General features: G+C 45.4%; 1 protein-coding gene across 1 annotated transcript in view; it reads right to left on the bottom strand.

The window, feature by feature from the left end:
- Positions 1-14,034, bottom strand: part of LRP2 (LDL receptor related protein 2) — a 216,187-nt gene that overhangs the window by 39,057 nt on the left and 163,096 nt on the right. Inside the window, exons 52-60 of the mRNA XM_077319790.1 lie at positions 13,663-13,833; positions 9,796-10,019; positions 8,304-8,481; positions 6,584-6,780; positions 5,451-5,696; positions 3,304-3,432; positions 1,742-1,861; positions 913-1,029; positions 688-804 (exon numbers count right to left, since the gene is read on the bottom strand). Coding sequence (XP_077175905.1) covers positions 688-804; positions 913-1,029; positions 1,742-1,861; positions 3,304-3,432; positions 5,451-5,696; positions 6,584-6,780; positions 8,304-8,481; positions 9,796-10,019; positions 13,663-13,833 — 1,499 coding nt within the window. The remainder of the gene's footprint in view (positions 1-687; positions 805-912; positions 1,030-1,741; positions 1,862-3,303; positions 3,433-5,450; positions 5,697-6,583; positions 6,781-8,303; positions 8,482-9,795; positions 10,020-13,662; positions 13,834-14,034) is intronic.

The raw sequence follows: 14,034 nt of genomic DNA, 5'->3' as shown, positions 1-14,034 counted from the left end.
AATGTGTTAAACATTTATTGGTGATATGACCATATACAGTCATGTCAACCACCCCCCATTGGCCAATGATGGACCTGGAGGGGTGGGAAGGGGAAGGGCCCTGGATGGGCGTGTCCACAGCTCTGCTTCCCAACCATATTCTGCAGGATCGCACCACTTCTGGGGTTTCTCAAAGCCTGAAGAATGTTTCAGGAGTTTTTCAAGGATAAAAATGCCGAAGAAGGCTGCACGAGGTCCTCCAAGATTACAAAAGGGAAGCGGTTTTATTCTAGGAAGACTGTGCTGAATATTAAGTGAACAAGTACAAGCAGAGAAATGAAACAAAGAGAATTTAAACTACTGCGTTATTTCAGTAAATGAACAAGGTAGCAAAGAAACTCAAACATAGTTCCCCTTGAATACCACATGCTTATTCATTTCTCCAGCCTAGTTTGTTTGCAGGAAATATCTGCGCTTGAGATCAGGGAGATATGTGCTACCAGTCAGGATAAATGGCACTCGGCCTATGGACTGTATCACTATGCCATAACACTTCTACTTCATGCATAATAACGACACAATGGCTTATTCTTTTTTCACAGTTGTCAATGAAGCATGAAAGGCAATAATGCTCTGAACTTGCCCAACAGAATACTTTTTCCCCAAAATAAAAGAGAATTCTGCCCTCCTGTCCCCCTTGTCACTCACGGCAAGTTGCTTCATCAGAGAAATCCAGACAGTCTGCGCTCCCATCACACTGGAACCGCTCTGCCACACAATGCCCACTGTCGCACTGGAAATAACCCGGTTGGCATGTTTTTAGTTCTAAAAAAATCATAACTGAAATGACTCTTTGGAAGATGGGAAGCACTGATTTCTAATTTGATTCAAAGGTTTCAAGCCAATGTTGGGGATGCTCATTGCGATACACACCACAGTCTCGTTCATCTGAGTTGTCCTCACAGTCATTGTCATGGTCGCATATCCACCGAGAAGGAATACAACGCAGATTGTCACACTTGTACTCGCTTTCTGTGCATTCACGGGGACCTTGTGATAAAAACAGAATGCAATTGTCTGAATAAAGTGCAAAACTGTTGTGAGTCTTTAAGGTGCGACTGGACTTTTGTTCTTTTCTACTGCTACAAACAGACTAACCCATCTTGATATATAGTGTAGGCCAGTGGTCCCCAACCACCGGGCCGTGGCCCAGTGCCAGACCGCGAAGGCCCCGGCACCGGACTGAGGCTCCCTCTCCCCGCCTCCCCCCCTGCAGTGAGAAACTTCCCAGGCTGCAAGCAAATCTGCCGCCAAAGCGTTCGATTAGCTTGCGGCCCGGCAAGCTTCTTTTTGCAGGGGGGGGGGGGAAAGGAAGCACAGCCGCCGGTGCAAACGCGCATGCGTGGCTGCCAGATCGCCCTCCCTCCCCACCAGTCCGCAGCCTAAAAAAGGTTGCGGACCACTGGTGTAGGCAATACATAGTAAGCATACATACATATATACGGCAGATCTTTAATTCCATTGGTGACACATACAAGTATTAAAAGATTAATATATATTTTTATATACAATATATAACAGTGTTTAGAACAGTTGTCTTGCCTGCCGGCCAACTGCTTTTAATGTAGCATTTTAAGGGGCCTGAAGGAACAGATTAAAAAAAAACATGAACGATTTGGCAATTAGCGGCAATGTAGACTAAGCTTCCCTGAAAAGGCAATTTGTACTTAAACAATGTGAACGCACGGCAAGCAACACTTACTGCAGTTTTGTTCATCAGACCTATCTCCACAGTCATTATCTCCGTCGCACTTCCACCGAAGCGGGATACATCGGTGATTATTGCAGCGGAAATCTCCCGAAGGATTGCAAGTCATCTCCTCTGCAATGAATACAAGGAATAGACTAGCTAGCCCACCAGCACACAAAAGCTTAGGTTTGACTTTGAACAACAAGGGCATAGTTGTGGGTTTTTTGGGGTGGGGAGAAATCGCAAACATGAGAAGTGCAAAACTTCAGGGATTTCAAAATATGTTTCAGAGGGAGTAACATTTATTATATTTTATATGTCCAGCCTCATAGTACTCAAGGAAATGGAAGTAGAATTCCCAGGAGGACTCCAATCTGAAATGGTTACCTTCAGCTACGTTGCTATACCGTATGGCAGGAGTGGCCAAACTGTGGCCCTCCAGACTACAGTTACCATGAGTCCCTGCCATCATAGCCAATTGGCAGGGGCTCATGGTAATTGTAGTTTACGGACGTCTGGAGAACCATAGTTTGGCCACCTCCGCCATATGCCCTCCAACCATGCCCTGGGACCTTACATATATTATATTTTATTTATTTATTTATTTATATTTTTATACTGCCCTTCCCTACAGCTCTGGGCGGTTTACATAAAACATTTTTGAACATTCACATAGAACACACATATGGAAGAGGAGGAAAAATTCTGCAACCCAAGTCATTTCTTTGTGTCTTGCTAGTGCAGAAAATAATGATGTTTCTCAAAATCAAGGGATCTTCACCTTTCACCTGTCAGGGAGGAACTCTCTGCCAGCACAATGGCCTTTCCTCCAACAGAATAGTATCTGTATAGGCCTGCCAGGGATGCATGCCCGCCTTCACAGGCCCACCAGGTCCACTGTGCATGCTGCAGCAGGGGCAGCACCTCCCTTCTTTATACTTCTAATGTTGGCTGCTCCGGACACCACTACTGCTTTGGCCCTGATTTCTTCTGCAGCCGGGGTGCCTGTCCCACTGCTAGAGGCCTGGTTGACTCTTGAAGGCTGCCGCCACTGAAGGCGTCCACCCGGCAAGGAGGTAAGCCCGGGGCTGTGGGTGGATAGGAGGACTTTTCCCAGGTCTTGGACGTCAGACCTCACTGCAGCCAGGTGTGCCCATGCCCCTAGGCCCAGACAACCGCCCCGAGACTACCGTTTCGAGAGAGGCGGCATATACATTAAATTTAAAATATAAATTAACTTATAGTATATTTGTCAGATTTCAGAAGCTAAGCAGGGTCAGCCCTGGATAGTCCTTAGGAGACCACCAAGAAAGTCCAGGGGGAGTCAGCCAAAGGCAAAACATCTCCGAACATTTCTTGCTTTGAAAGCCCTACGAGGTCAGTCTAAGTCAGCTGTGATTTGACAGCACTTTTCGCCACTTATTATAGAAACACAACTCATCACACACATCATCTGCGACCCGATCTGTGTAAGGAGTACGGTTACAAAAGAAGGAATCCCAACAGCGGCTCTTTGTCGGCATTCGATCCCCATGCGGAATTTCAAACATTAACTATCGGGGCCTGGGGCATACCACAGCCTTGTTCGTCGCTGTTATCTCGGCAGTCATCGTGGCCGTTGCACACCGCCCAGAAGGGGATGCAGCGGTAATTGGTCCTACAGCTGAATTCTGTGTGGTTGTCACACCGATAGGCAGGACCCACTAAAACAGAAGAAAGGTAACATTTTGATTACTTTGGGTTTCAATAGTTCTTTCTGGGATAGATACAAAGCAATGCTGACAACATGTTTTCAAAGTGGTGTATACCAGGGGTGGTCAACCTGTGGTCCTCCAGATGTCCATGGACTACAATTCCCATGAGCCCCTGCCAGCAAACGCTGGCAGGGGCTCATGGGAATTGTAGTCCATGGACATCTGGAGGACCACAGGTTGATTACGCCTGGTGTATACAACACGTGAGTCAGAGACAACATTGTCAATATCAGATTGATTTATGTCTCAAATGAGCAGACGGTGTTTCCTTACAAAGGATGGATCCAAAGAAATGTATCAAAAGACATGAGGACTTCCATACATCAGCATTAGTTTCCAGCTTCCCTACATCCATGGCAGCCCCTGAAGCCCCAATGAGGAGGCAAGAAAATCACAATCCACAGGTAGAAGTTCTCCATGTGCCTACAGGTATGTTAAATCTGGACACAACCCAATGTAATCTTTGGCAGAAAATAAAACAGCATAAAGCATGTTTCTCCACTTCAGGCAGAAAACAGAGTTGCACTTACCTGTAGAAGAAGTTGGTTCTTATATGCCATTTTTCTCTACCCAAAGGAGTCTTAAAGTGGGCTTACATTCACCTTCCCTTTCCTCTCCCTGACTGTTTACGCACTGGGAACTTCACTGCCCCAGCTCACGTGCAGAAGCACAAATCGGGGGGTGGATGAGGTACACAGGGCCAAATGCTCCCCCGTGTGGGTGCAGGAAGAGGTGGGGCAACCTGCCACGACCAAAACCCCAGCCTGCAGCCCGGCATGAAGCCACCGGTGCATAAACGGTCCCTGTGAGGTGGGTGAGGCTGAGAGAGCCCTGATATCACTACTCGGTCAGAATAGCCTTAACAGTGCCCTGATGAGCCCAAGGTCACCCAGCTGGCTGCATGTGGGGGAGGAGAGGGGAATCAAACCCGGCTGGCCAGATTAGAAGTCGGCACTCCTAACCACTACACCAACTGTTGTTCATCCACATCTGTGCAGACACGCATTGCGCCTGCACAGGCCAGCCATGGAAATTTTATTCTGTGTGATAGCTTTAAAAATTCCTAAAATGGGGGCAATGTGCCCACGGAGTCAGCGCATGCATAATTTTGCCTGCCACAGGCCATATATGCTCTACAGAAAGACTGCCCCTTTCCCTCAGTTCCCCCATGCCACCTAGTAGAGGCATGACTCCTCCAACATCTATTTCTGTCTCACTGCTCATTTAAAGGTAAGTGCAACTCTGTTTTCATTTTTCGTCTTCTGGTGCAGGTCCACACTGGGACTATTAGTGAGCCACTAACCACAGGACGGGTGAATCTCTCATTGAAACAGGAACTGCAGTATTGCCTTTCCTATGTCAGCATCTATCCTCATCTGCTGGCCCGGTGCATAGTGCTTAACGAACGTGTCCTCTCTTGCACAGGTTGCAGCTTTACAAATATCTAGCAGCAGAATGCTTCTGTGAAAGGTACCAGGCATGGTCACTGAGCGGGTGGAATGTGCCCTCCAGCCAACAGGACATGGCATACTGGCAGACAAGTAGCAGGACCTACCAGCAGAGACCACCTACCTAGAGATGGACTGGGAAGAGGGAGCGTGGGCCTTCTGAGGTCCCAGTAACTAATAAAAAGTGACTTGTCCTTATGAAACAACTTTGTCCTGTCTAAGTAATAAAGAACAGCATGTCTTATGTGTAAAGTATGTAACTCCCTCTCAGTGTAAAAAGTGTGTGTGTGAGAGAGACAGAGAGAGAAAAGACAGGTAACAGGTGACAGTAAGGGTGTGCAATTTGGTTCAGCTGAGCCAAAACCAAACCAAACCAATGCTGATTCTTCTCCCCCACTTTTTCTTTTGGGGGGGGGGGATTTCCTAAGCATCTCCGTACCTTGCCTATGCGAACAGTCAGGAGAATGCCGTTCAAATTGTACAACAAATATGAAGTCAGGCAAGCCACGCTCCGCTTACTGCATTCGTGAATCGGTTCATCGGAGTGATCTCCACAGTCATCATCCACGTCGCACTTCCAGGACTGGGGGATGCAGCGGCCGTTGCTGCATTTGAACTGGCCCGGAGAGCAGGTCCTGCTGGCACAGTGAGAGCTGTCCTCGTCGGAGTTATCACCACAGTCATCCTCTCGGTCACACTGCCAAGCCTCCGGGATGCATCGTTTGTTGGCACACTGCCACTGATGGCTCTCGCACTGGTGATTGGCTAAAAGGAACCACAATGGTGATACTAGCACCTCGCCTGAACATTTAGAATGCAACTTGATCCCCATGACTCCACCCCCAAATCGCCAAAAGAACAAATAAAATATTGTGAACAGTTAAGATGTTCAGGAAATGAAGATACATCTAATACAGGGGTCCCCAAACCTCTGGACACTTTGGGAATTCTGATAAAGTGTGGTAGGTGCAACCATGAAATGGTTGTCATGGGAGGCAGAGCCAACCGTGATATATTAGGGAGTGAGGTGATGCTTAGCTCTAGCTGTACCTCTTCAGCATTTCTAGCTAAAGCTCTGCTTGGCAGGATGCCCTTTAAAATGACCATATTCGGGAAAGGTTCTTGCGCAGTGGTGGCAGCTGCTACAGAAACTACACACACACACACACACAGAGCACAGCCTATCAGGTCTCCAAAAGCCAATCAAGAAGGCCTGCTAGGAAAAAGTCCCATGGGGACCCATCAACTTCCCAAAAACCACATGGCAGGCACTGCAAAAGGTGTCAGTGGGGGCCCATGAATGCTGGTTGGGGACCCTTGAGTTGATGCATAGACTAAGATAACTGAAGTACTAACATGGGGAAAGATCTAGATATTTCTAGTGGACTAAGGAATATCTAGTGGATAGATTATGATAACTAAAGTTCTGATGCTGAGAAAGTTCTAGATCAGAGGTGGCCAAAGTATGGCTCTCCAGATGTTCTAGGTAGACCTGATGGGTAGATTGAAATGATTGAAGTTCTAACAGAGGTTCCACTGAATTAGAATATTGAATTTATCTGGCTGCTGAGGGTACCGGTTCTCACATTTCTAATATTGGATACGATGAAAGAATCTGTTTCATAGGAAATCTAGGAGAACTTGCCACGCACCACAAAGAACATGGTCTTCATCAGATCCATCAGGACAATCTGGCCGGGCGTTGCACAAATAATGGGAGCTTGTACAATTGTTGTCATTGCACTGGAACTGCCCAACATGACAGTATCTGTGTGGGCACGTGGAGGGTTCATCTGAACCATCCCGGCAATCTCTCTGTCCATCACATTTCCACCAAATAGGAATACACCTAGAAACAAGAGAATAATTATACATATTTTAGAGAGACAGTGGCATGTCAGTTTACTTGAAAGCAAGTTCTGGTCAGTTCAGTGGGATATATCTCCCGGGAAGTGAAATGAAATGAAATGATTATTTATTACGGTCATTGACCAGCATCAAAGTATCTACAGACCAACATACATTATTACAGCGTTTTAACAGGACACTCGGCATCAGGGAGTTAACAAAGGCACAATACTTCTCCTGGCATCAGGGAGTTAACAAAGGCACAATACTTCTCTCGGGAAGTATTCGTAGAGGATGGTAACCCTAGCACCTTGGCAGCTTCCCATCAAGAAACTCTCAATGGAATTAGTACCAAGTAATCAGCTCCTTCCTAATAAAACCAATCTTCTCTATAAAATACTACAGTTCTACTTCCTGGGTAGTTCATATACTCACTTAAAGTCCACTTCTAAGTCAATTCTAATAATAATAAGAAGAAGAAGAGTTGGTTCTTATATGCCACTTTTCTCTGCCAGAAGGAGTCTCAAAGCGGCTCACAGTCATCTTCCCTTTGCTCTCCCCACAACAGACACCCTGTGAGGTGGGTGAGGCTGAGAGAGCCCTGATATCACTGCCCAGTCAGAACAGTTTTATCAGTGCTGTGGCGAGCCCAGGGTCACCCAGCTGGCTGCATGTGGGGGGACTGCAGAATCAAACCTGGTATAGTGCTTACGGGAGTATAGTGCTTACGGGAGACCTTCTTTCTGATGTCTCAGCTGCTGCTGCTTCATTGTTCCAAAAGCAACTACATTAACCGTGTAGCTTCAACCCCAGTTCTCCCTCCCCAGCCACAAGTACAGCTGTACTAAGATAGGGAGAAAGGAAGCTGGCATTTGGAAAGAACGAGGCTGTGCTGTCAAATGTCTACCCAGCTAAATTCGAGAATGTTAACAATTACTCAAGGGGAGAAGATGGGTGGGAGAAATGATAGCTGGATCACAACCGCAGCACCATAACAGCAACCCCCATGAGTGACCACAGCAGCACTTAAGTAATAAGAGCCATGGCTCAAGAGCCTTTGGGGAAGGGCTGCATATAAACTGGATAAATAAATCAATAGAAAATAATTATAACGGGCAGCATGGAGGCCAATGCCAAAAGGAGGAAGGGTGGGCAGAGGCAGGATGAGGTGGGCAGAGGCCACTACCACAGAGCACCCAACCACATGCTGCCAGGGAAGGGATGGAGACCCTCCTGGAGGGCATAGTGGTGGTGCTGCTATCTGCACATATCACCCAGTATCATTGGGGTCAGGACACACAGTCAGTAGGAAAGCTCACAAATGGGAGAGGGAATGAAGGAAACACAGTAGGTGGGGTTGTGAGTGGGCTAGAGTGCAGGTCCCAATGGGTGTTAGAGAAGGAGAGGGGGACCCTTGGGCACATGGGGCCTGGGGTTCCCCAAAACCTGGAACCAGACATGAGAAATGTCTGTCACATTCACCTGTTAACGTTCTATGCCACCAAGTGTTACTGATAAACTTACCTTTCACTATCCGCACACAGGAATTGGGTGCTGGAGCACATGGGGAGGCAATAAGCCGTGTTGCCAAACTGCACGACCATGAAGTTATCTGGACACTCACAGGAATACCCATAACCACCCATTTTTATTAGACACAGATGGGAACAGCCGCCATTGTTGGTCCCACAAGGATTACTGACTGTTGAAGAAAGAAAGGAACGTCTTGTTATTCCTGGATAATTATTATATCATAAAGAATGCTTTAATCTTTGGTTTGAGGACTCCCTAGGGCAGGAGTGGCCAATCTGTGGTTCTCCAGACGACCTTGGACTACAGCTACCAAGACCCCCTGCCAGCATGCTATTCCCAAATACGTATTATTTTTAATGGATATGCTAGCGTTGAACTTTAGACTTTCAGCTTGGAAGTATCTGACCCACAAGCTCTACCCAACACAGTGATCCTTCTATTGGGCTGCTATCTAGAACATTCCTGCATTTCCACCCCCCCCCCCATATACATATAATCAAGACAGGGTTCCAAAAATCCACTTGTAAGTCAATTCTAATAAGTCAATCACACACAGGTCCTTGCATCCCTCCAAGTTTACTTTCAGTAAACAGAGTGAAATGTTTGACAAGAGTTAGACCTCAATGTTCTCTCAGCTCCCTGTTCAATTATTTGTCTTTTCTGCATTCTCATTATCCTCACTTGTAAGTTCCTGTTTCTTTGGGGGCACGGGTTCTATTTCACATGTGTTTTGCTTCCCCTAGTGGTCAATTCAGTATTACCCCAGTTTATGTCCAGCATAAAAAGCTGTAGTTTAAATCTCCAGGGAGATAAGCTGGAAATAATGTCGTGTAATATGGAATCAATCGCTAAATGTAATATAGAATCAAAACACACGGGGAACCAAAAAAAGAAGAAAAAAGGAACAGGGACTCAGTTTTCAAGTCCCCTATCAAGGCCTTGATAAGCAGAATCGATATGAGAAAATAATATCTTTATTGTAGACAGCAAATTAACACAGAAGCAAGGCATTCCCTTGCCAGAGTGGAAACACCAAATTATAAGCTTACTTTTATGTCCCCTCCCCCATTCAAATTTTGGCACGCCCTTATCATATCAGGCTCTGTTTTTCTCAGATCAATTTTCCCGAGCTCAACAAGGACGTGTTAACTCCCAGACACTACTTAGTGTTACTAAAAGCACAGCTCAACCCCACAAGGTCAAGATGATAAACACCTGCAAAAGGGCTGTAAGAAAGCTGTGGCTTAATTAGACACAGGGTAAAGATAGGCCAAATGAAACGTCTTTCAGGCAAAGCATAAAACTGATCAATCAGAACACGACATATAAAAACACAAAGCATTGCATGGCAAGATCATAATGCCCAATCTTGATATACGGAAAACGAGAATGTGGAAAAGCTCAGAGAGAGAGGGCTGCACTGCGTTCAGAAGATTAAATATTGACCAGACACGCAGAGCAAATAGCAGAAGTATCTCCTCACCGATGGGCTGCCTATATGGGTGGTAGACGTGGATATCAAAGGGTCTGTGGGTGGTATTCGCCAGAACAGTCCTGCCTGATCCATTGTACTTATTTCCCTTTTCAACTGTTCTGGTGTTCCAGTCAGTCCAGTAGAGTGTGTCTTCAAAAACTGTAAGCGCAAATGGATGAGGTAAGGACCCATCATACACCGTGTGACGGTGTCGACCATCTAAGTCCGAGTACCTGTAGGAAGAAAGCCCAAAAGACAACACTGAGACAAAAATTGGAAAAGCATCAAAATGTTTCCGTGTTGATTCTGGTTCTGTTGCCGCTTCTGCCAGGGGACGAAGTCGCTTGTGCTTCGTTTGGTGCTCCCACATTTCTGCCCAATATTGCTGCTTTAGTTTTTAATGTATTTTAGGTTCTGTTTTGATGACAAGGTTTGGGCGACAGTTTTGATGGTTTTAAAATGTGTTTTTATTATGCGCTTTTTAATTGGTTAGCTGCCTTGGTGGTCCTTCTGAGGGTAGAGTTTGTTAAATAAACAAACAAACATATAGGGTAGTGCTGGATCCCAGCAATAGCTTTATCTTTTAAAGATGCCTAGGTTTAGGACTCAAAGGTTTTTCTGCTCTAAATGCATGGTGTACAGTGAAACTAATGTAAACTTTCTGTTCTCAAGAGATGAACTCCTTTTCCACTGCTAAATCATCCTAGATCTCTTTTCTTGCTATACAAGGGGAAGTTAAGGTGCCGTGTATTTAGGGCTGCCAACTGCTTGGAGAGAAGTGCCCTATCCTTAAGAAAGGCTTAATGGGTTATTATGTATCAAGTGATGTTATTGACCTCCATGCTACGAACATTTCAGATGCTGTTTTGCACATTTTAAGCCTGTGTTAAAGGAGAAGGACATTTTCTCCCAGCCGACTAGCAACTCAACCTACTATTTGCCGGCGTATAAGACGACTGGGCGTATAAGACGACCCCCCAACATTTCCACTCAAAATATAGAGTTTGTTACATTACATTACAGTACTATGGGCCACTATGGGCAGCTATGTCTATCCCAACTGAAGTGCACCCGGCGTATAGGACGACCCCCCCCCACTTGGAGGCATGTTTTTCAGGGGGAAAAAGTAGTCTTATACGCCAGCAAATACTGTATATTCTCTCATTTCGGCAACGAAGACTGAAGCCTTCCGCCAGCTCAGAGATCAGCAAGCCTTTATAATTAAAGAGCCACAATGCTGTCAAAATTCGGAGCAAGAGATCACCAAAGGGCCAGTATGAGAGACTCCACTTTCATGATAGAAAATACACATGTTATCATTACTGATCACGAACGTGTTTATTGAGAATCCTGTAAAGTTTCTACAGCTCAGACACTGGTAGTAGTTACAAGTCCTCTATTAGGCACACTCAAAGTCTCACAATAATAAATACGTAGAGAAGCATGGTGCATGATTGTTTAGTACACTGGCATCATTCTGCGGGTGGTTCACACATGGATTACTGGCAACCGCCCACCTCTATCGTTTTCCTTTCTGCAAGCCATCTCTAAGAATCCCTCTAAGAGCCAACGTGGTATAGTGGTTAAGCTTCTAATCTGGCAAGCCGGGTTTGATTCCCCGCACCTCCTCCACATGCAGCCAGCTGGGTGACCTTGGGCTGGCCACAGCACTGATAAAGCTGTTCTGATCGAGCAGTGATATCAGGGCTCTCTCAGCCTCACCCACCTCACAGGGTGTCTGTTGTGGGGAGAGGAAAGGGAAGGCGATTGTAAGCTGCTTTGAGCCTCCTTTGGGTAGAGAAAAGTGGCATATAAGAACCAGCTCTTCTTCTTCTTCAATAATATCAGGGGTCTCTCAGCCTCACCCACCTCACAGGGTGTCTGTTGTGGGGAGAGGAAAGGGAAATCGATTGTAAGCCGCTTTGAGACTCCTCCTGGTAGAGAAAAGTGGCATATAAGAACCAACTCTTCTTTAGTTCTGGAAAAATCTTTGCCTGCTATTCCCTTCACATGCTACCTATTGACTTTCTCTTCCAATAGAATTTTCACCTACTTCTCCAATATTTATATATTTCATTTTCACTGTTAAAAGAACCCCATTTGGCTCTGGAGGCATATGTTGCAGGCCCCACCTCCAGCTTAAGGAGTCTTCTTCCAAGTTAGGTGGCCCTTATGTTGAGGAGTAGGTGACAGGCCAGCACCAAGAAAGTACCACCACCACCAGCAGCAGCAGCAGAAAATGGAAGAGCAGAGTTGCCAGATGGACATTGGGAAGCTCCTGGAGATCTGCGGATGGAACCTGGGGGGGACAGGGACCTCTGTGGGTTCCAATGCCATGCAGTCCAGCCTCCAAAGCATCCATGTCCTGCAGGGGAACTGATCTCTTTAGTTTGCAGTTGAGCCATAATTGTGGGGGGGGGACCCCAGATTCCACCTGGAGGTTGGCATCCCTGGGCAAGCCAAAGAGCTATGACTCAAGGGGAGAAGAGGCAAAACAACACAGATTTAAGCATTCATCCAGAAGATATAGATAAGTCCATAATCACAAGGTGCTCTGCCTTGTATGCAACTTACCTTTGGCTTCTCGTGCAACAGAATAAGAGGCCTGATATAGTCAGAGGCACCTGATAGGGCTGACTGTGTGAAATGCTGGTCACAAAAAAAGCCAGAATTCAAGGAATCCACATTTCTTTGAGCTACCAGTCATATCCCGTTATTCAAAGCATTTATAAGCTGCCTTTCCTCCTCACAGAGCTCAAGGCAGCTTATAAGCATAGATAAGGTAAAAGGTAAAGGTATCCCCTGTGCAAGCACCGGGTCATGTCTGACCCTTGCGGTGACGCCCTCCAGCGTTTTCATGGCAGACTCAATACGGGGTGGTTTGCCAGTGCCTTCCCCAGTCATTACCGTTTACCCCCCAGCAAGCTGGGTACTCATTTTACCGACCTCGGAAGGATGGAAGGCTGAGTCAACCTTGAGCCGGCTGCTGGGATTGAACTCCCAGCCTCATGGGCAGAGCTTTCAGACTGCATGTCTGCTGCCTTTCCACTCTGCGCCACAAGAGGCTCATAATGGGATATAGCATACAACAGGCCAAACTAGACCATGACAGTCTCCACCTCCCTGCCCAAAGGCTGTTTAAACATTTAAAATTATTTTAATCTCGGTTTTATCACTCCTATAAAATGTTGTTGCTTTGATACTTTTTAAATTATTTGCAAGCCATTTGGGATACTTTTGAGTAGAATAAACCACTGCTTCCACATGCCCAATCCCAAACTTCGGGATTTCACACAGAGCTTTTCATAGACTTCTTCATGATTTTTGAATGGAATACTTTATGCCTCTAACTTAGAATAAGGATAATGTGATTATGAGTATATTAAGGTATTTATTTCTAAACATTAATTAGCTCCCAATCCTTTGTGCTGTTTTGTTTTGCATTCTGGGCTATGTAGTTTTAGTAAATAGTGAAATTAAGTATGAAAGGAAAATCAGTTACATTAGAACTGTGCCTCTCTCAACAGATTATTGCTGTGTATAATTTCAGAATTTATATTCTGGACAGAAATGCAGACAGGAGATTTGAAGACCTCTATGAAGATTCATTCCCTACTTTAATACTCACTGGAAAAGTTAAAGTTTTTCCTGAAGCAGTGGGCAAAAAGAAAGTTGTCCCCTTTGATTCTGATACTTTTGCACAGTAGTAACACTTAACAGCAACAGCAACACCATGGACAAAATTATATGTTCTAATAATCACGGACGGGCGTATTTTTAATCTAAAGAACTAAAACGGCAGCAGCCTAATGCGGTAACCCCCAAAATTTGGTATGAAGAGTTACCCAGTTGCTTTATTCTTCTCTATGTACGTACTCAATGTAGTTTAGATGGGCGTCTGCCCAGTAGAGCTTGTCATTGGTGTAATCTATGGTGAGTCCATTAGGCCATTCCAACTTGGTAGAGACCACCACTGTCTTGTTTTTGCCATCCATTCCTGCACGTCCAATATATGGTCGGTCAGCCCAGTCTGTCCAGTAAACCTGCCTGTTTCAATAAAAATAGTACATGTAAGTCTAAAGTCATCATTGTAATATAAAACCATGCAACCAGATTGGTTTTCAAGGAAAGACATGAAGCATGATAAGTACTTCTATCAATTCCAGATAAGAACACCAAATGTAATCATAAATATCTCCAGAATATGCAAATCTCATGAAACAATTTTGGTCTGCACGAATTCATAAA

Source organism: Paroedura picta, chromosome 2, assembly GCF_049243985.1.
Source record: "Paroedura picta isolate Pp20150507F chromosome 2, Ppicta_v3.0, whole genome shotgun sequence".
In the NCBI taxonomy this organism is placed as follows: Eukaryota; Metazoa; Chordata; class Lepidosauria; order Squamata; family Gekkonidae; genus Paroedura; species Paroedura picta.
This window is presented reverse-complemented; position numbering and strand designations above follow the sequence as displayed.